The sequence below is a fragment of the Triticum aestivum genome, chromosome 7B, assembly GCF_018294505.1.
Source record: "Triticum aestivum cultivar Chinese Spring chromosome 7B, IWGSC CS RefSeq v2.1, whole genome shotgun sequence".
NCBI classification, from domain to species: Eukaryota; Viridiplantae; Streptophyta; class Magnoliopsida; order Poales; family Poaceae; genus Triticum; species Triticum aestivum.
Window position 1 is genome coordinate 686326536 of NC_057813.1, and position 20333 is coordinate 686346868.

The following is a 20333-nucleotide window of genomic DNA, read 5'->3' on the forward strand; positions in this document are numbered from 1 at the left end:
TGAACTCTTCCTCCCCCCCCCATTATGCATAAATTGATTATGTCCTTCTTTTTAACCATCTTCGATGGTTTTTGTGCTTCACGGACGAGTTTTGGTCATGGGCCCAAGGTTAAAATCTTCGCGGCGCCATACCTCTTGACTCAAACATAGGTGGCCTCGGCCACCGCCCTCTCTTGAAGAGGTGTGTCTTGGCCTCTTGCTAGTGTGTTCGCTGTCGACTTAGCCTTTCCTCCGTTTCTTGCCGTTGGTTTTCTGTTTCTTTTTGAGCTTAGCCGTGCTGTCTAGTGGCCTTGAGTTGCTGGGCGGTACTACCGCTGGTGGTGCGCGGTACTACCGCTTATAAGCGGTACTACCGCCCATCAGCGCGGTACTACCGCTGCGGGGCGGGGTCAGGGGGTTATATCAGGGCAGGGGGAGGTTTCTTCTCCCCCACACCCATTCACTGCGCCCCCTCACTCCTCTTCGTCTCTCCAGCAACTGTTTGCCGCGGGAGGGCTCCGGCGGATCTCCTTCTCCGGGGCGACCCTCTCCATTCCTTTCGGTGGAGTCGATCCCCACCTCGTCCTCTTGCCATGGATGCTGGTAGCCCCGTTCCCTCTCTCTTCTTGTCTAGATTTCAAATCTAGTGTCTTAGGGGCAATAGTGGTTGCATCTCTAGATTTTTGGCTAAATCTAGGCTTGAGTAGGATGGAGAAGGCAACTAGACGGTTTGGATCAGTGATTTGTAGGATTATTTTTGAATTTGGTAGGACGGTAGTGCCGGATCTGACCGCAGCAGTAGGAAACCGCTGTTTCCCCGCCTCGAGCGGTACTACCGCTCTCACTTGAGCGGTACTACCGCTTAGAGCGGTACTGCTGCCTCAAGGTCGCGGTACTACCGCTGCCTACCAAATTCCATCATGCTCCTGCCATTCAGTGATCCCTTTTGTTGAGTTTGGTGGCTTATGCTCGTCCTTTTTGGTTGTTTTGCATGTTCTTGTGTTTGGTTCTAGGTGATGAACATCCTGAGCATCAAGCTCGCCGTGTCAACCCCAGTCGTGCCACGTCAAAGCGTTACCGCACATCTGAGTCAGCAGGAGGTTCCTCAAGTGCTCCACCTCCACCTCAACTCAAGAAGAAGTTTGTTGTAAAGCCAAAGCCAACGGGCAAAACCGTGCCTCAAATGAATGCAAAGGAGTTCTGGGCAAGGCGTCGCTGCAACCCTTATGAGGTAGACCAAGAACCCACTTTGGTCAACCGTCCGTTCTAGAACCTCTTTCAGTTTGCCATCTTCTTTGATGTGCTCAAGGCCAAGAAGAACCTCTATGTCAATGTGCGCTCCATCGACACAGACTATATGGAGAAGGATCCTGAGTACTTTGGTGAAGCTCTTCAGATGTGCACTCAGCTGAACATTCTTAGAATCATGCAATTCAACAAGGACTATGATGCAGATATTGTGGCTCAATTCTATGCCACTGTCCATCTAGGGACTGACGAGGACAGGACTCTGACTTGGATGACCAATGGCAAGTTGATTTCTATCAAGTGGAAGGCATTCATGGAGTTACTTGGGGTGGAAGATCACGGGCTTGCGTCTCCTGTCAGCTTTCGCCCTCACCGCAACACAATCCTCCACTCACAAGCAAGCTCTCTGGCCCTACTGCACGCTGAAAATCAACCCTGAGACTAAGAAGGAAACTTATGAGTTGCCTGCCTTTCTGGACATTCTTCACCGTGTCTTCCGTGAGACTCTTTTCCCTCGCATCGGGAATCTGGATATGGTTCATTCTTATCTCGTGGACATGCTTCTCTTTTGCTAGCGTGAGAAGGAAGAAAACACTGGCAAGTCCCTGGACATCTCTCATGTTATGTGGTCTAAGCTCTTATCTACTATCTCTGAGTGCAAGTGCCCGATTTATGGTCCGTTTATCATGCTGCTTATTGAGAAGGCCTGGGATCATGTCTATCCCAAGGTTATGAAAGAGACTGGAGAGTTGGTGTCTCATGAGATCAAGCGTCTGAGGAAGAAGGACAACTAGGGCACTCAGGTCCCTAAATCTGGGGGTACATCGTCTGCTGCTGCCATGGAGACCGAGGAGGAGTGAGGGAGTCCTGGACTAGGGGGTGTCCGGACAGCCGGACTATCATCGTCCGCCGGACTCCAAGACTACGAAGATACAAGATTGAAGACTCCGTCCCGTGTCCGGATGGGACTTTCCTTGGCGTGGAAGGCAAGCTTGGCAATACGGATATGTAGATCTCCTACCATTGTAACCGACTCTGTGTAACCCTAGCCCTCTCTGGTGTCTATATAAACCGGGGGGCTTTAGTCCGTAGGACATAATCTCCATTACAACAATCATACCATAGGCTAGCTTCTAGGGTTTAGCCTCCTTGATCTCGTGGTAGATCCACTCTTGTAATACACATCATCAATAGTAATCAAGCAGGATGTAGGGTTTTACCTCCATCAAGAGGGCCCGAACCTGGGTAAAACATCATGTCCCTTGTCTCCTGTTACCATCCGCCTAGACGCACAGTTCGGGACCCCCTACCCGAGATCCGCCGGTTTTGACACCGACATTGGTGCTTTCATTGAGAGTTCCTCTGTGCCGTTACCGATAGGCTCGATGGCTTCTTCAATCAACAACACCGTCCAGGGTGAGACTTTTCTCCCCGGACAGATCTTCGTATTCGGCGGCTTCGCACTGCGGGTCAACTCACTTGGCCATCTGGAGCAGATCGAAAGCTACGCCCCTGGCCGTCAGGTCAGGTTCGGAAGCCTAAACTTCACGGCCGACATCCGCGGGGACTTGATCTTCGACGGACTCGAGCCTCAGCCGAGCGTGCCGCGCTATCACGATGGGCATGATTTAGCTCTGCCGCCGGACAGTGCCTTGGTGTCCGCACACAAATCTGCTCCGGCCCTCAGTCCGGAGCCGATCACCCAGATCGAGGACCGGTGGCTGGACACTGCCTCAAGGGCTGCACCTTCCACGGCGATGGAGCCGAACACTAACCTTGTCCCTTGTAAAGCTCGTGACTCCGAGGTGCCGGACTCCTTGCCGGACTCCGAACCTCCTGCGCCCCTGCCAATCGAATCTGATTGGGCGCCGATCATGGAGTTCATACCGCGGACATCTTCCAACACTCACCCTTTGGCGACATCCTAAATTCGCTAAAGCATCTCTCGCTATCCGGAGAGCCCTGGCCGGATTACGGCCAGGATGGTTGGGATACGGACGACGAAGAAATTCAAAACCCACCCACCACCCACTTTGTAGCCACTGTCGACGATCTAACCGACATGCTAGACTACGACTCCGAAGACATCGACGGTATGGACGACGATGCCGGAGACGAACAGGAACCAACGTCTACAGGGCACTGGAAGACCACCTCGTCATATGACATATATATGGTGGACACCCCAAAAGATGGGGACGGCAAAGAAGCAGCGGAGGCAGATTCCTTAAAGAAACAGCCTAAGCGCCGACATCAGCGGCGCCGCTCTAAATCCCGCCACAGCAAGAATGGAGATTTCGGCACAGGAGATAACAACACCCCAGATAGTGCCGAAGACAATGCCCTCCAGCAAGATTCAGCGCAGGAGGATGCAGAAGCAAGCCCCCGCGAGAGAGCGGCAGACGAAGAGGTCGAGGATGATAATTACATGCCTCCCTCCGGAGACGAAGCAAGCCTCGGCGATGACGAATTCATCGTACCCGAGGATCCCGTCGAACAAGAGCATTTCAAACGCAGGCTAATGGCCACGGCAAATAGCCTAAAGAAAAAGCAGCAGCAGCTTCAAGCTGATCAAGACCTGCTGGCCGATCGATGAACCGAGGTCCTCGCGGCTGAAGAGTACGGACTCGAACGCCCCTCCAAGAGCTACCCAAGGCGCAAGTTGCTCCCCCGATTAGAGGAAGAAGCATGCATACCTTCATCACCAGCGCACAATACAGCCGACCGACCACCCCGTGGTCGAGACAGAGAGGCATCCAGACCCTCCACCAAGACCGTACCCCGGCACCGCTCTAAAAGCGCGAAGCCAAGAGGGAACGCGCCGGACTTGCGAGACATATTGGAGGACAAAGCAAGGCAATCCAGATCCATCTACGGATCACGTGGGTGCCCTACGACCCACGACGAATACCGTCACGCCGGATACAACAACCCCGGCCGGGCCGAACACAGCAGACAACGCTCCCTTGAGCTACGTCGTGATATTGCTCAATATAGAGGCGCCGCACACCCGCTATGCTTCACTGATGAAGTAATGGATCATCAAATCCCCGAAGGGTTTAAACCCGTAAACATCGAATCCTATGATGGCACAACAGACCCCGCGGTTTGGATCGAAGATTATCTCCTTCACATCCATATGGCCCGCGGCGATGATCTCCACGCCATCAAGTATCTCCCACTCAAGCTTAAAGGACCAGCTCGGCATTGGCTTAACAGCCTGCCCGCAGAGTCAATTGGGTGTTGGGAAGACCTGGAAGCCGCATTCCTCGACAACTTCCAGGGCACATATGTGCGACCACCAGACGCCGATGACCTAAGCCACATAATTCAGCACCCAGACGAATCGGCCAGACAGTTCTGGACACGGTTCTTGACAAAGAAAAACCAAATCGTCGATTGTCCAGATGCAGAGGCCCTTGCAGCCTTCAAACATAACATCCGCGACGAGTGGCTAGCCCGGCACCTAGGACAGGAAAAGCCGAAATCCATGGCAGCCCTCACATCGTTAATGACCCGCTTCTGTGCGGGAGAGGATAGCTGGCTAGCTCGCAGCAATAACCTCAGTAAAAATTCTGGCAGTCCAGATACTAAGGACCACAATGGCAGGTCACGTCGAAACAAAAATAAACGCCGTATTAACGGCGACGACAAGGAGGATACGACAGTCAACGCCGGATTCCGAGGCTCTAAACCCGGTCAGCGGAAGAAGCCATTCAAAAGAACCACTCCGGGTCCGTCCAATTTGGACCGAATCCTCGACCGCTTATGCCAGATACATGGCACCCCCGAAAAGCCAGCTAACCACACCAACAGAGACTGTTGGGTATTCAAGCAGGCAGGCAAGTTAATTGCCAAAAACAATGACAAGGGGCTGCATAGCGACGACGAGGAAGAGACCCGGCCGCCGAACAGTAGAGGACAGAAGGGTTTCCCCCCCACAAGTGCGGACGGTCAACATGATATACGCAACCCATATACCCAAGAGGGAGCGGAAATGTGCACTAAGGGACGTATACGCGATGGAGCCAGTCGCCCCGAAGTTCAATCCATGGTCCTCTTGTCCGATCACTTTCGATCGAAGAGACAATCCGACCAGCATCCGCCATGGCGGATTCGCCGCATTGGTTTTAGACCCAATCGTCGATGGATTTCACCTCACGAGAGTCCTGATGGACGGCGGCAGTAGCCTGAACCTGCTTTATCAGGATACAGTGCGCAAGATGGGCATAGACCCCTCAAGGATTAAACCTACAAAGACGACCTTTAAAGGCGTCATTCCAGGGGTTGAAGCCAATTGTACAGGCTCAGTCACACTGGAAGTGGTCTTCGGATCCCCGGACAATTTCCGGAGCGAGGAGTTAATCTTCGACATAGTCCCATTCCGCAGCGGCTATCACGCTCTGCTCGGACGAACCGCATTTGCAAAGTTCAACGCGGTGCCGCATTACGCATACCTCAAGCTCAAGATGCCAGTCCCTCGTGGAGTCATCACGGTCAACGGAAATACGGAACGCTCCCTCTGAACGGAGGAACATACAGCGGCTCTCGCGGCAGAAGTACAGAGCAGCCTTTTAAGGCAATTTTCGAGTCCAGCCGTTAAACGGCCGGACACGGCCAAACGCGCCCGGAGCAACATCAACCAAGACCACTTGGCACGTTCCGAGCACGCGTAGCAATGCGGCCCCAACCCCAGCCCTCGCATGATTGCAAGACCAACCCTCCGCGTACATCATTACGCTCTGGAGATACCATAGGCCTGGGGGGAGGGCATGACCACAATAGCCCCAGAGTGCGGCTCGACCACACAAGGGGCTCACAAGTGTGTCGCCTTTTTTATCTTTCTTCTTTGTATACACAGGACTCCGTTCACCAGAGGTCCTGTCCGACGGCGAACTCGCCGAACTCACGATGCAACAGCCAGGGAGGGAAGAAGGCTGCGACGAACACTCAGGTGGTCTCCATTACGAGCATTAAATTCAATTATATACACCAGTCTGCAGCCCACCCCTGGAGGGGGACATGTTTATTTAGTCCAATCCCTTGCTTACCGCACTATTTGTATCCTTCCGCACTCATAGCAGAACTCCTTGAATAAATAATGCAGCATCTTTTGCCTGTTATTGCATTACTTTACACATGTTCATTAATGACATCTTGCACCCGTATATTTTGGTACGGCCGAATACACTAGGGGCTTACGTTCCCCGCATTATGGCGTGATAAGTCCGAACACTTTCACAAGTGCGGCACCCCGAACTTATAGCATTATATGAATCGGCTCCGAATCATGTCTTGGGTCAATAGTTGGGTTTGCCCGGCTCCCACGTTTTGGTGCCTTACGTTCCGTTCCGTCGGCTAAGGTGGCACTGGGAGAACCACTACGATTGCGCCCCGGTTGAGCTGGGCGAGCGCCTCAGTGGAGAAAGCTAAAACTGACTGGCATGATAAGGCGAGAGACCGGTCGCTGTTTGAGAGGTCTTTTCGGGTCCCTAAAGACTTATGCCGCTTCGAGCGAAGTACCGGATAATGTCTGACGAAGGCGTGGATAGCGCCCCAAGTTCGGTCTTCCGAATACTAGGGGCTTCGCCGAAATTTAAAATTATAGAATTCTATGGCTAAGTGAGAGTATTCAAGCATTATAAGTCCGGTTGCCTTGTTCGTTGTGTTGAGTGCCTCCCTCGATGGACCCAAAAATGGGAACAAGAGTGCTCAAGTTTATCCCGAACACCCCAGCACTCGAGGCTTGGGGGCTGAAGCCAACGACTTGCCATCTCTCAGATCTTATAAACGGCCGCACAGAAGGTAATATTTTAAATTAAACAAGTGTTGCTTAGCGCATATGAACAAAGTTTTCAGCGCAAAGGATAATACATAGCGAGTTTACTCAAAAATTACATCTCTGGGGCACTCATCCGCAATATTGCCGGCACCCTTCAGGACAGTCTTATAGTACATTTCGGGCGTACAATACTCCTTGCCCGCTGGCGGCGGGTCAGTAAGAAGCTTCTCCGCATCCAGCCTGCCCCAGTGCACCTTTGTGCGGGCAAGGGCCCGACGAGCACCTTCAATACAGGCGGAGCGCTTGATGACCTCCACCCAGGGGCATGCATCCACCAGCCGCCGCACGAGGCTGAAGTAGCTCCCAGGCATGGCTTGTCCAGGCCATAGCCGGAATATAAGACCCTTCATGGCCTCCTCAGCCGCCTTGTGCAGCTCGACCAGCTGCTTCAGCTGGTTGCTAGGGGGCACCGGATGGCCGGCCTCAGAGTACTGAGACCAGAAGACCTTCTCCGTTGAGCTCCCCTCCTGGCCACGGTAAAATGCGGCGGCGGCAGATACACTGCGCGGCAGATCTGCAAACGCCCCTGGAGAGCTTCGAATTCGGGTAAGTATCAGGTAGTTTACATTAACATGCTTGCTCTGCATGAAAAATGCCTTACCCGCCGCTATCTTCTTCACATCTTCAACCTCCTGAAGGGCCTTACGGGCCTCGGCCTTGGAGGACTTGGCACTTTCGAGAGCCGAGGCGAGCTCGGACTCTCGAGTCTTGGAGTCGCGCTCCAAACCCTCATGTTTCTCCATGAGAGCCTGGAGCTCTTGCCGCATTTCCGCCACCCGCGCCTCCTGCTTCTCTCGCTCGGCCCGCTCCGCGGCCGCATTGCGTTCGGCCACGGACACAGCCTCCTTCAGGGTCGCCACCTCGTTAGTGGCCCCTGCAGTACACACGTTATCCTTGTCATTTTTATTTGCAACCTAAATCCTTTTCTGTAAGGTAAATCTCTAAAGTGGTGTTACTTACCTTCTTTGTCCTCGAGCTACTTCTTGGCACGGCCGAGCTCTTGCTCGGACCGCTCGAGATCCTGCTTCAATGCACCGACCTCCGCAGTCAGTGCGGCAGAGGTCAACAGCGCAGCCTGCAAACCCATATTGACATATTATTTAGCAACCCTGCGTATATCTTTTTAGATCCTCAGTCCGGCTTTTCTTTCCGAACGCCGAACTGAGCATCAGGGGCTACTGTCTATGCGGTATTATATTACATAATTTTAACTTCTTACCTCAAAGCCTGTTAGAAGGCTGCTGCAGGCTTCAGTCAGCCCGCTCTTGGCAAGCTGAACCTTCTGAATCACCGCACTCATGATAGTGCGGTGTTCTTCCTCGATGGAAGCGCCTTTGAGCGCCTCCAACAAGTTGTCCGGCGCCTCTAGTTGGACGGGGGCCGCCGGTGTCACGGTCTTGCCCTTCTTGCGAAGGGGCCACCTGCCAGACTCCGGAGCCACTGCGGGTTCCAGCGTAGAGCCCGACGCAAAGTCCGGGAGGCTGCCTTGCGGCACCTCCGGAGCCTCCTCCTGATGGGTCCCTTCCCGGGACCCCACCTTGGCGTCCTCAGCGGCGCGAGGGGTGGAGGCAGTCGGAACGGATTCCACGTCCAATGCAGCCAACGACCCGCTCAACAAAGCAGGGAGATCATCGTCGGCCGGACTGCAGGCAGTATGCGGCATTAGAAGGACACTATGTGACAAAAAGAAATTGCAGACCATTCGGGGATCCGGATACTTACGATCTCGCCTGAGGCCTGGCCCTTGAGGGCCATTCTTCCTTGCCAACGTTAATGTTGGCGGAGCTGTCCGGGGGAATAGTTCTTCCCCCCTTGGACCCTTCGGCCTCCCCTGTTGGGGAGGCCTTCCTCTTTCTCTCTCCCTCCTCTGGGAGAGAGTCTTCTTCCTCCTCATCCTCGGGGGAGGAATCCGCCTCGGAGTCGTCAGACACCTGAAAACGGGAACTCTTTCGAGTGCCCGTGGCCACCTTCTTGGCCTTCTTCTCCGGCACCACGTGCGGTGCCGGGACCAGCAGCCCCGCTAGACGGGCGTCCACTGGGTCTTCTGGCATGGGAGCCGGGCAGATGAGCTGCTCGGCCTTCTTCATCCACTCCTGTCAAAGTAAAAAGGAGATTAAAACCCGCTTAGGGTCGAACTATTAACAACAAGTGTCCCATAAAGGGGTAGAATCACTTACCTCGTCAGCTGGACGCTGCGAGTGGAATCCGCGATCTTCCGTCACGGATGCGGGGGCTTCGGCGCCCTTAAACAGCACCCTCCAGGCGCTTTCGTACGTTGTGTCGAAGAGCCCGCTCAGCGCCTGGTGCTGTTCCGGATTGAATTCCCACAGATTGAATGCCCGTTCTTGGCATGGGAGAATCCGGCGGATGAGCATGACTTGGACCACGTTAACCAGCCTGAGCTTCTTGTTCACCAGCTTCTGGATACAGGCTTGGACTCCCGTCAGCTCCTTCGAATTACCCCACAGCAAGCCCTTCTCTTTCCAGGAGGTGAGCTGCGTAGGGATGCCAGATCTGAACTCGGGGGCCGCCGCCCACGTAGGTTCGCGCGGCTCGGTGATATAGAACCACCCCGATTGCCACCCCTTGACGGATTCCACGAAGGCCCCTTCGAACCAAAGAACATTGGGCATCTTGCCCAACATGGCGCCTCCGCACTCTGCTTGCGTGCCCTTCACAACCTTCGGCTTGACGTTAAAGGTCTTAAGCCACAAGCCGAAGTGGGGCCGGATGTAGAGGAAGGCCTCGCACACGACGATAAACGCCGAGATGTTGAGGATGAAGTTCGGCGCCAGATCGTGGAAATCCAGGCCGTAGTAGAACATGAGCCCCCGGACAAAGGGGTGAAGTGGAAAACCCAGTCCGCAGAGGAAGTGGGGGAGGAAAACGACCCTCTCATGGGGCCCCGGGGTGGGGATGAGCTGCCCCTCGTCGGGCAGCCGATGCGCGATGTCGCCGGAAAGGTATCCGGCGCTGCGCAGCTTGGTGATATGCTCCTCCTTAACGGTGGAGGCCAACCATTTACCTCCCGCTCCGGACATGGTCGGAGAAGGTCGAGGCGAGATGCGCGAACTTGGGCGCTGGAGCTTGAGTGCGCGGAGGTGGATAAGCAAAGGAGGAAGAAGGCGTAGGTGAGAAGGTGAATCCTTATCCCTTATGTATAGGCGGACGAAGACTATGCGTCCCCACCGGCCTGGTAAAACTCGCTTATCTCCCAAGCGCCACCATCAATGGCGCGGTTGGGTTACCCACGTCCGTATTGATGAGAATCCCGGAATAAGGGGAACACGATCTCTGCTTCGACAAGACATGCCAAGGAAACCGCTTCGCTAAACGTGCTGAGGTGGTATAATAAAAAATGATTCGAGTAAAGGCTTGGTAGTGGTGTGACGTCATGCCGCAAAATGCGTCAGCAGATTGAACTTGTGTATATATTATTCTCTCTACGGTGGAACGTGGAATTTATTTTGCAGAGCCGGACACTATCCAGGTGTTCACAATCTTCTCTGGATTATTCAAAGGAGGAACCCGTCTTGCAATGCCGAACATTATGCGCGCCGGACTCATCGTCATTGAAGCCAGGTTTAGGGGCTACTGAGGGAGTCCTGGACTAGGGGGTGTCCGGACAGCCGGACTATCATCGTCCGCCGGACTCCAAGACTACGAAGATACAAGATTGAAGTCTCCGTCCCGTGTCCGGATGGGACTTTCCTTGGCGTGGAAGGCAAGCTTGGCAATACGGATATGTAGATCTCCTACCATTGTAACCGACTCTGTGTAACCCTAGCCCTCTCCGGTGTCTATATAAACCGGGGGGCTTTAGTCCGTAGGACATAACCTCCATTACAACAATCATACCATAGGCTAGCTTCTAGGGTTTAGCCTCCTTGATCTCGTGGTATGTCCACTCTTGTAATACACATCATCAATATTAATCAAGCAGGACATAGGGTTTTACCTCCATCAAGAGGGCCCAAACCTGGGTAAAACATCGTGTCCCTTGTCTCCTGTTACCATCCGCCTAGACGCACAGTTCGGGACCCCCTACCCGAGATCCGCCGGTTTTGACACCGACAAGGAGGCTGAGGCTGAGGATGATGATGACTATGAGCCTTCTGGGGCAGAGCCCTCTTGGGCAAAGAAGCTCAAGCTCAAGATGAAGAAGCTGTTCTGCATGGAGTCTCACGGTCAGTACATGACTCATGTGGCTGAGAAGAAGGCCAGGGGACGTCACAAGGAGCTCATGCGTCAGTTGGGTGCCACCGTTACGAGTGGCTCTGAGGACCAGCTTACTGAGGAGGAGAAGTGGATTCAGCAGCACTGCCCGTGGACAGATTCTGATGCCAAGCAGTTCCCGACCGACGATGGCGGTGAAAACGATCCCGCCGGGATCTGATGTTCGCAACCCTTGCTATCACCTAGAGCCGTAGCAACACTCCCTCTCTTTTTGGTGTCTCGATGCCAAAGGGGGAGAGAGTTTAGAGATTTGTGTCGTTGTCTTTGTCTGTTTCACGAGTGTGTCTTCTTTGTGGTGTGTTTTCTCGCCATTTGCTTTGTTTGGTTTTGTGTCAGTGAGACCTACGTTCCAGACATATGGTGTGAGACATATGCTACCTTATCTTTAGATTTTCATTATATATGTCTATCTAGTCCTTCGGTATCTTATGAGTTGCTTGCGTATCCTATTATATACTTTGCTCTCATATTTCTTGCTTAGGTTGTTGGTCTCTAAAATGTAGGGGGAGCGTTGATCCTAGTATGTGTGCCCTGCAGTCCAAAGTACTTATCTAGATAGCACACATCTAGGGGGAGCCCATCTACATTTTAGGGTTGTGGGGTTTGCGCATGGCATATGTCTTTTTCCCGTTGTGCAAATCTCGTATTGTCATCAATCCACCAAAAAGGGGGAGATTTTAAGGGCATATTTATCCCCAAGGTGTTTTGGTGATTGATGACAATGCTTTTGTGGACTAATCGTGTGCATTAAGTTTTTCAGAGATTCATCCTTTGGCACGAGACGATTCCCTTCCCTCGGTGTTTTATTCAAGACGGTGTAGCTCTTTCGTTTCTATGTTGGTGGACTAGTTTCATAGGAGTCTCCGTACTATCAAGAGGGGATCCGCTTTGGTAAGGCTAGGGTGGAATAAACACGCACACATCTTTATCGCACCCGCTGTTCCTTTCCGCTTCAATGGAGTTCCCTTCCCTCTCCTAGCTTGCTCTGACTGGTCCCAGCGGTAGTACCGCGGTCCTCAGCGGTAGTACCGCCGAAGCACAACAAGCGGTAGTACTGCTCCTCAAGCGGTAGTACTGCTTGCTGTCTTCGGCCGTAGTACCGCTGAGGCTTCGGGCTACTACCACCTCGACTCGAGGCCTTTGTTTCTCGTGTTGGGTTGTGCGGTACTAGTTGTGGCAGTAGTGGCGGTAGTACCACCCCAAGCGGTAGTACCGCTCTGGCCCAGGTCCCTGCTCCCCTCTTATGTGCGGCAGTACCGCTGGGTGGGGATGGTTGTACCGCTTGCTCAACGGTAGTACCGCCCGCCCAAGCGGTAGTACCGCTCTGTGCGGGGCTGCTTGGGGGGGTAACAGTTGGATTGTCCCCCCCCCACTATATAAAGGGGTCTTCTTCTTCAAAGTTGACCTACCTCTTCCCCCAAAGCTCCATTGTTGCTCCAAGCTCCATTTTCGCCCGATCTCTCTCCCTAGCCAATCAAACTTGTTGATTTGCTCGGGATAGGTTGAGAAGGCCCCGATCTACACTTCCACCAAGAGAAATTTGATTCCCCCACTAATCCCTAGCGGATCTTGTTACTCTTGGGTGTTTGAGAACCCTAGACGGTTCAGGTCACCTCGGATCCATAGTCCATTGTGGTGAAGCTTCATGGTGTTGTTGGGAGCCTCCAATTAAGTTGTGGAGATAGCCCCAACCTTGTTTGTAAAGATTCGGTAGCCGCCTTCAAGGGCACCAATAGTGGAATCACGACATCTCGCATTGTGTGAGGGAGTGGGGAGAATACGGTGGCCCTAGTGGCTTCTTGGGGAGCATTGTGCCTCCACACCGCTCTAACGGAGACGTACTTCCCTTTAAAAGGAAGGAACTTCGGTAACACATCCTCGTCTCCATCGGCTCCACTCTTGGTTATCCCGTGCCTTTACTCGTGCAAGCTATTTGTGTTGTATCCCTTGCTTGCTTGTGCACTTATTGTTGTTGCATCATATAGGTTGTTCACCTAGTTGCATTTTTAGACAACCTACTTTGATGCAAAGTTTAATTTGGTAAAGAAAAGCTAAAAATTGTCAGTTGCCTATTCACCCCCCCTCCTCTAGTCAACTATATCGATCCTTTCACCTTTGATCCGCTATGGTCCATTGTTTATCCGGGAACAGGAGAGGATCCAAAATCTGAACTACATCTACAACTTCAATGACGTCGAGGCTCTGTGGATGCTTCGAATGAAAAGAGCACCATTTGCCAGGCTTGTCGAGACCTTCAGGAGCAGGGGGCTGCTACAAGATAACATCAACACCAGTGTGGAAGCGCAAGTGGCCATGTTCCTCCATGTTGTTGGCCATAACCAGAGGTTCTGGTCATTCACAACACGTTCAGGAGATCAATGAAGACCATCTCTAGGTACTTCAAGCAGGTGCTTTTTGCTATTGGGGAGCTTAGAGGAGAGATGATCAGGAGACCATCTGGCCAGACTCCACCAAAGATTCGCGGAAGCCCAAGATGGTATCCATACTTCAAGGTGAGCATTGACAATATACACTTTTCATGGCTTGATATGCTTGTATTGTTCAAGTTGAGCACTAACACAGGCTTGTGATGCCATTTTTAGGATTGCATTGGGGCTATAGATGTTACTCATGTCACTGCCAGAGTTCCTAGATCACAGTCTGTAGCATACAGGGGGAGGAAGCACTACACAAGCCAGAATGTGCTTGCTGCTATTGACTTTGATCTGAAGCTCGCATATGTGCTAGTTGGCTGGGAGGGGTTAGCGCATGATGCTAACATTCTCAGTGACAACATGAGTCGACCTGATGGGATCAATATCCCCGACGGCAAGTTCTACCTTGGAGATGCTGGCTATGCATGTCGGCCGGGTATTCTTCCACCCTTCAGGAAAACCAGGTGCCATCTCAACGAGTTCTCTGGTAGGAACTATCCTAGGACTGCACAAGAGCTGTTTAATCTCAGACACTCCAGCCTTAGAGTAACTGTTGAGAGGGCATTTGGAGCTCTGAAGAATAGGTTTAAAATTCTGGATCAGAAGCCATTCCACCCATACTCCACTCAGGTTAAGCTTGTTCTTGCTTGTTGCATTCTGCATAACTGGATCCTCCAGTGGGGTTTTGATGAACACGTGCCTGAGGAGGAAGAGGCCGAGCCTGGCGATGTTGTAAGCTCCGGCAATGGTGTGGAGGCATTTGACAATGGCGCTTGGAAGAACAAAAGGTTGGAGTGGGCAGAGGCAATGTGGCTTAACAGAGGTCAATGCATGATTTGAAGAAGAGGAGGAGGAAGAAGAAGAAGCAGCAGCAGAAGCAGAAGCAGAAGCAGAAGAAGAGGAAGAGGAAGAGGAATATCTGGTAGCAGCAACACCGATGAACTATCCCTTATTTAGCCAATGGCTCTTAATAATTTGAACTGTCATTTGATAGTAGTTAGGATGAACTGTCATTTGTTTAACTAGTTGGCACTACATGTTCAGATTGTGTGTGGTAAGCTCACCACTAGTTAGAAATGATGACAACACCTTATGCAGGTTGCAATCAAACACCATGTCATATGTGCGCCTAATGCAACGCGGGCAACCAAACGCCGGGTCAAAAATAGTTGTCTCATGCAACTAGGTACACGCAGGCAACCAAACTATATGCATGTGGGGTCTTTTTGCCTGCATACCCTCAAACGGGCTCACTAGAGCCAGACTCGCCGGGACAGGCTCGATTGACAATGTAACCAAACACGCCCTTTCCCCTTTGTGTATGCTGAAGCCCTGTCATGTGACAACTTCGAGCAATATACAGAGATCCCCTGTCCATGGCTCCAAATGTTGCATCGAATCAACCAAATGTCAACGCCCACATCGTGGATTGGATCTCGCCAAGCCTCACGTGCCACGAACTTGCGTACTCTCGGTAAAGTTTTGACGAGAAGAAAAGCGAATCTAGCCAAGTCTCAGCACCTGCAGACCCACTCACTCTGGCCTCCTTGACTCCACCCCCAAATCCCATCCCCCCACCTCCGGCCGCCGCAGCGTCTCCCGTCTCCGGCGACATGGGCACCGTCACCCCCGCCGGTAAGCCCCGGCTCCCCCCAGCCGCGCCGCGTCCTCCCCCCTCTCCCGCCATCTAACCTGTTCTCTCCGCAGATCCGCACCCGGCTTTCCTCGCCGACAAGGGCGCCAGGGTCTTCGTGGCGGGCCACCGCGGGCTGGTGGGCTCGGCCATCCTGCGCCGCCTCCTCGCGCTCGGCTTCACCGACGTGGTCGTCCGCACGCACGCCGAGCTCGACCTCACCCGCCAGGCCGCCGTCGAGGCCTTCTTCGCCGCCGAGCGGCCCCGCTACGTCGTGCTCGCCGCCGCCAAGGTCGGCGGCATCCACGCCAACTCCACCTTCCCCGCCGACTTCATCGCCGCCAACCTCCAGATCCAGACCAACGTCGTCGACGCCGCGCTGCGCTGCGGCTCCGTCCGCAAGCTCCTCTTCCTCGGCTCCTCCTGCATCTACCCAAAGTTCGCGCCGCAGCCCATCCCGGAGGGCTCCCTCCTCTCCGGCCCGCTCGAGCCCACCAACGAGTGGTACGCCGTCGCCAAGATCGCCGGCATCAAGATGTGCCAGGCCTACCGCATCCAGCACGGCCTCGACGCCGTCTCCGCCATGCCCACCAATCTCTACGGCCCCCAGGACAACTTCCATCCGGAGAACTCACACGTCCTGCCCGCGCTCATCCGCCGGTTCCACGAGGCCAAGGCCACCAATGCCCCCGAGGTCGTCGTGTGGGGATCTGGCTCCCCGCTGCGTGAATTCTTGCACGTGGATGACCTTGCTGATGCGGTGATCTTCTTGATGGACCAGTACTCTGGGCTGGAACATGTAAATGTGGGGAGTGGAAGTGAGGTTACCATCAAGGAGCTCGCCGAGCTGGTCAAGGAGGTGGTTGGATTCCAGGGGAAGCTAGTATGGGACTCGACCAAGCCGGATGGCACGCCGAGGAAGCTCATGGATAGCTCCAAGATACATGGGATGGGGTGGAAGCCCAAGGTTCCCCTCAAGGAGGGGCTTGTCGAGACATACAAGTGGTATGTGGAGAATGTCATCGCCGACAAGAAGTAACAGGGTGGTATCATGTTCTCCTTTGCCTCTTAAAGTTTGTATCTTGATATGATCAATAGTGTTTCTATTCTTGTTGGATACTGGATCACACAAGTACCAGGTATTAGTGCACCAAAGAAAAGAGGTTGCTATGTGTTGGTCGAATAATATATTGGTCAAATTAGTGTACCATTAGAATCTTAATTGATGCTGAGCGTGTTCTTTTATTACAGAAAGTGTAACACTTTATACATTGGATGGTAACTGGCCTACACTCGTTCTTTACCAATTCAGCATGAAACAGATATTGAAGAGTTCACATGCTTGATTAAGATGCCCTTTAAATTTGTATCCGTCTTACACACATTCCTTGCCGGTTCTGCATAATTATTTTTTCTGAAGAGTCTGCTTACTTGGTTGTCAATGCATCAGATTTTTAACAAGCTCAGGATGTAAAAATTGGTGCAGAGTGAAACTAATTTCTAGTGCTTTAATATCGTATGGGAAAATGACCTATGAGACTTGAGAAATTTTGACTTTGTTTTTACAAGGAAAAAGTGCCAAGTTATTTTTTTCTCAACCAGTATCGGGTAATTTGTCTACAAATGAAGTTCTTGTTCCAGGGCTTTATATTTTCATTAAGACCATCAGATGTGCTGCAACTTACAGGCTAATTTCATTAAAGATTTTATGTCAAGGATAAACCGCTTTCTGTTAGACTTGCCTTCTCCTCAACAAAATATTCACTATCTCTATTTCTCTAAACATGGTGATTTATATCGAATATGATGCATTGATAGGAACTAACTACAGGATTTTTGTAGTAGTGTACAATAAGGTAACAAGTTGCATTACCATTTTTCGTCATGTGTTAATGTCTGATAATGTATCACATGGAAGCTCCTTATCTTTACATGCTTACTGTTTATCCAGAATTTGAAGTGCACTACCTGGCCATTCCAGACTTTGAACAGTAGTGATTCTAGACGATTGATACAATTCAGATTTTTAACAAGTTCAGAATGTGAGAGTCGGTGCAGAGACAAACTAATTTCTTGTGTTTTTAATAGCATTATGGCAAAAGGGCCTATGGGACTTGATTTTTTTTTTATCATTGTTCTTACAAGGCAAAAGTGGCAAGGTCATTTTTTCTTTCTCAAACCAGTATCAGGTAGTTTGTCTAGAAATGAAGTTTTTGTGCCGGGGCTTTATATTGTTATAAGAATATATCAGACGTGCTGCATCTTAACAGTCCTAATCCTTGAAGACTAATGTCATCAGAGACTTGATGTTAAGGATAAACCTCTTTCAACTAGACTTGCCTTATCCTGAAAGCATTCACTATCTGTATACATGGTGGTTTATACTGAATTTAACAAATTGTGAGGAAGTAGCCACAGTATTTTTTTTTTTGAAATAATTTACGATAAGGTAACAAGTCGATGGACCATTTTTCCTGATGTGCTACTCAGCGAAGGAAGGATAATTCATCTGATAATGTGCTATCAAATGGATGCTCCTTCTCTTTACGTACATGCTCACTGTTTATCCAGAATTCGAAATGCACTACCTGATCATTTGGACTTCCCTAGTTGATACAGGAAAGACAGTTTCACCCTGAACCTGAATCACATTCATTTCTTCAGTACTGTAAGGCTTCAGGATCCTGACGTCAGTGATGGACAGTTACCTCCATTTTGTGATTGCTTTGTAGTTTTTGGTTGAATAATATATTGGTCTAATTAGTGTACCAATAGAACCTTAATTGATGCTGAGCATGTTTTTTCATTACAGAAAGTGTCGGATGGAAACTTGCCTATATTCATTCCTTTGCCAATTCAGCATGATACAATGTTTTTCTTTTGTTACGAAAAAAGTATTGTGCATCTGGAAGAGTTCGCATGCTTGATCGTGATGCCCTTCAAATTTGTGATTGGCCTACTCACATTCCTTGCTTGTTCTGCATGATTGTTTTTCCCTTGCGAAAAACATCGTGTGTCCTGAAGAGTCTGCTTACTTGAGTGTCGATGCAATTCAGATTTTTAACAAGTTCAGAATGTAAGAATCGGTGCAGAGATAAACTAGTTTCTTGTGTTGTTAATATCGTTATGGGAAAAGAGCCTGTGAGACTTCAGAAGTTTTATCCTTGTTCTTACAAGGATAAACTGGTAAGGTCTTTTTTCTTTCTCCAACCAGTATCTGGTAGTTTGTCTAGAAATGAAGTTCTTGTTCTGGGGCTTTATATTGTTATTAAGAATATCTGATCCGCTGCAACTCATACAGTCTTGAAGACTAGCTCTTTCAGTTTCATTTGCCTACTCAAAATATTCATCATCTGTAGATGCCTGATGAGCTGATGGGCAGCTTGTGATGGTAACCTTGGAACTTTCAGAAGTTTCTTTGATTGAGACACACAAACGGTTGATGATTCCAAGATATTGAACTGTTGTGGGGGTGGGGGTTTAGCTTCTACTACCGATCAATTGGGAGGCATATTGGATCATACAATTACCAGGCATTAGTGCATCAAAGAAAAGAGGTTCTTATGTGTTGGTTGAATAATACATTGGTCAAATTAGTGTACCATTACAATCTTAATTGAGCCTGAGCATGTTTTTTCATCACAGAAAGTGTAACACTTTAAATGTTGAATGGTAACTGGCCTACAGACATTCCCTTGCCAGTTGAGCATAATACTGAGTATCTTTTTTATTATGAAAAGTATTGTGCATTTGCAAGAGTTCGCATGCTTGATTGTGATGCCCTTGCTGGTTCTGCATAATTGTTTTTCTCTTGTGAAGAACATTGTCTGTCCTGAAGGGTTTGCTTACTACTATCAATACAATTGAGATTTTCAACAAGTTCAGAGTGTAAGAATGGTGCAGAGAGAAACTAATTTTTTGGTGATTTTCACATTGTTATGGAAAAAGCTCCTGTGAGACTTGAGTCATTCTAACTTTGTTCTTGCAAAGCAAAAGTGGCAAGCTTAATTTTTTCCAACTAGTGTCAGGTACTTTGTCTAGAAATGAAGTTCTTGTTGTTCCAGGGCTTTATATTTTCACTAAGACTATCAGATTTGCGGCAACTCAACAACCTTGAAGACTAATTTCATCAGAGACTTGATGTCAAGGATAAGCCTTTTTCAGTTAGACTTGCCTTATCCTAAAAAATCCATTATATGTAAAAACATTGTGGCTTATATTGAATTTGACACATTGAGAGCAACTGCCTTGTCGCAAAAAAAAAAAAAGGGAACTAACTACAGGATTTTGTATGTAATGTACAATAGATAAGGTAACAAGTCGAATGACCATTTTTCCTGATGTGTTACTCAGTGAAGGATAAATATATCTTATAATGTGCCACCCCACATGGAAGCTCCCTTCTCCTACATGCTACCTGACCATTTGGACTTCCCTGCCTGATATAGGAAATGCTTCAGTAGTGTAAATGCTTCAGGATGCTGCCGTCACCCTGAGGCGGAATCTCGTTCATTTCTTCAGTAGTGTAAATGCTTCAGGATGCTGCCGTCAGTAACAATGGACAGTTATTTCCATCTTGAGGTTGCTTTCTGTACTAGTTTTCGGCGAAAGCAAATGCTTGTAAGGTAGTAAATCTGAGCAAGCTAGATGCCTGATGAGCTGATGAGTTATCTATGGTATAGGGAAGACAACTTGTCCGTCACCCTGAACCGGAATCTCATTCAGCTATTCGCTAGTGTTGCTGCTTCAGAAATCAGAATGCTGCCGTCAGTAGTGAGGGCATGTTAGTTGGTTGATGAGCTACTCTGTGATGGTAACCATGAGCCTTGAGATGTTCTCCTTGACCGAGACACTGGCGGTCGACGATTCCAAGATTTTGAACAGCAGCGGGGGCAGCTTCTGCCGCCGATCAACTGGGAGGCATATCGGTCGAACTTCCTCGGAGACTCGGCGCAGAATT

General features: G+C 50.4%; 1 protein-coding gene across 1 annotated transcript; it reads left to right on the plus strand.

Annotated features, from left to right (window-relative positions):
• The first annotated feature begins 15157 nt into the window (after positions 1-15157).
• LOC123160084 (probable GDP-L-fucose synthase 1) lies at positions 15158-16710 on the plus strand. The gene is made up of 2 exons (XM_044577903.1): positions 15158-15375; positions 15448-16710. The coding sequence occupies exons 1-2, from the start codon at positions 15354-15356 to the stop codon at positions 16410-16412; spliced, it is 987 nt and encodes a 328-aa protein (XP_044433838.1). The 5' UTR covers positions 15158-15353; the 3' UTR covers positions 16413-16710.
• Positions 16711-20333: the final 3623 nt, after the last annotated feature.

Bases quoted from the DNA above. Each gene is read 5' to 3' on its own strand.
- LOC123160084 (XM_044577903.1), top strand. From the start codon at position 15,354: ATGGGCACCGTCACCCCCGCCG. The intron at 15,376-15,447 runs GTAAGCCCCGGC...TTCTCTCCGCAG, and splicing joins GGGCACCGTCACCCCCGCCG to ATCCGCACCCGGCTTTCCTC.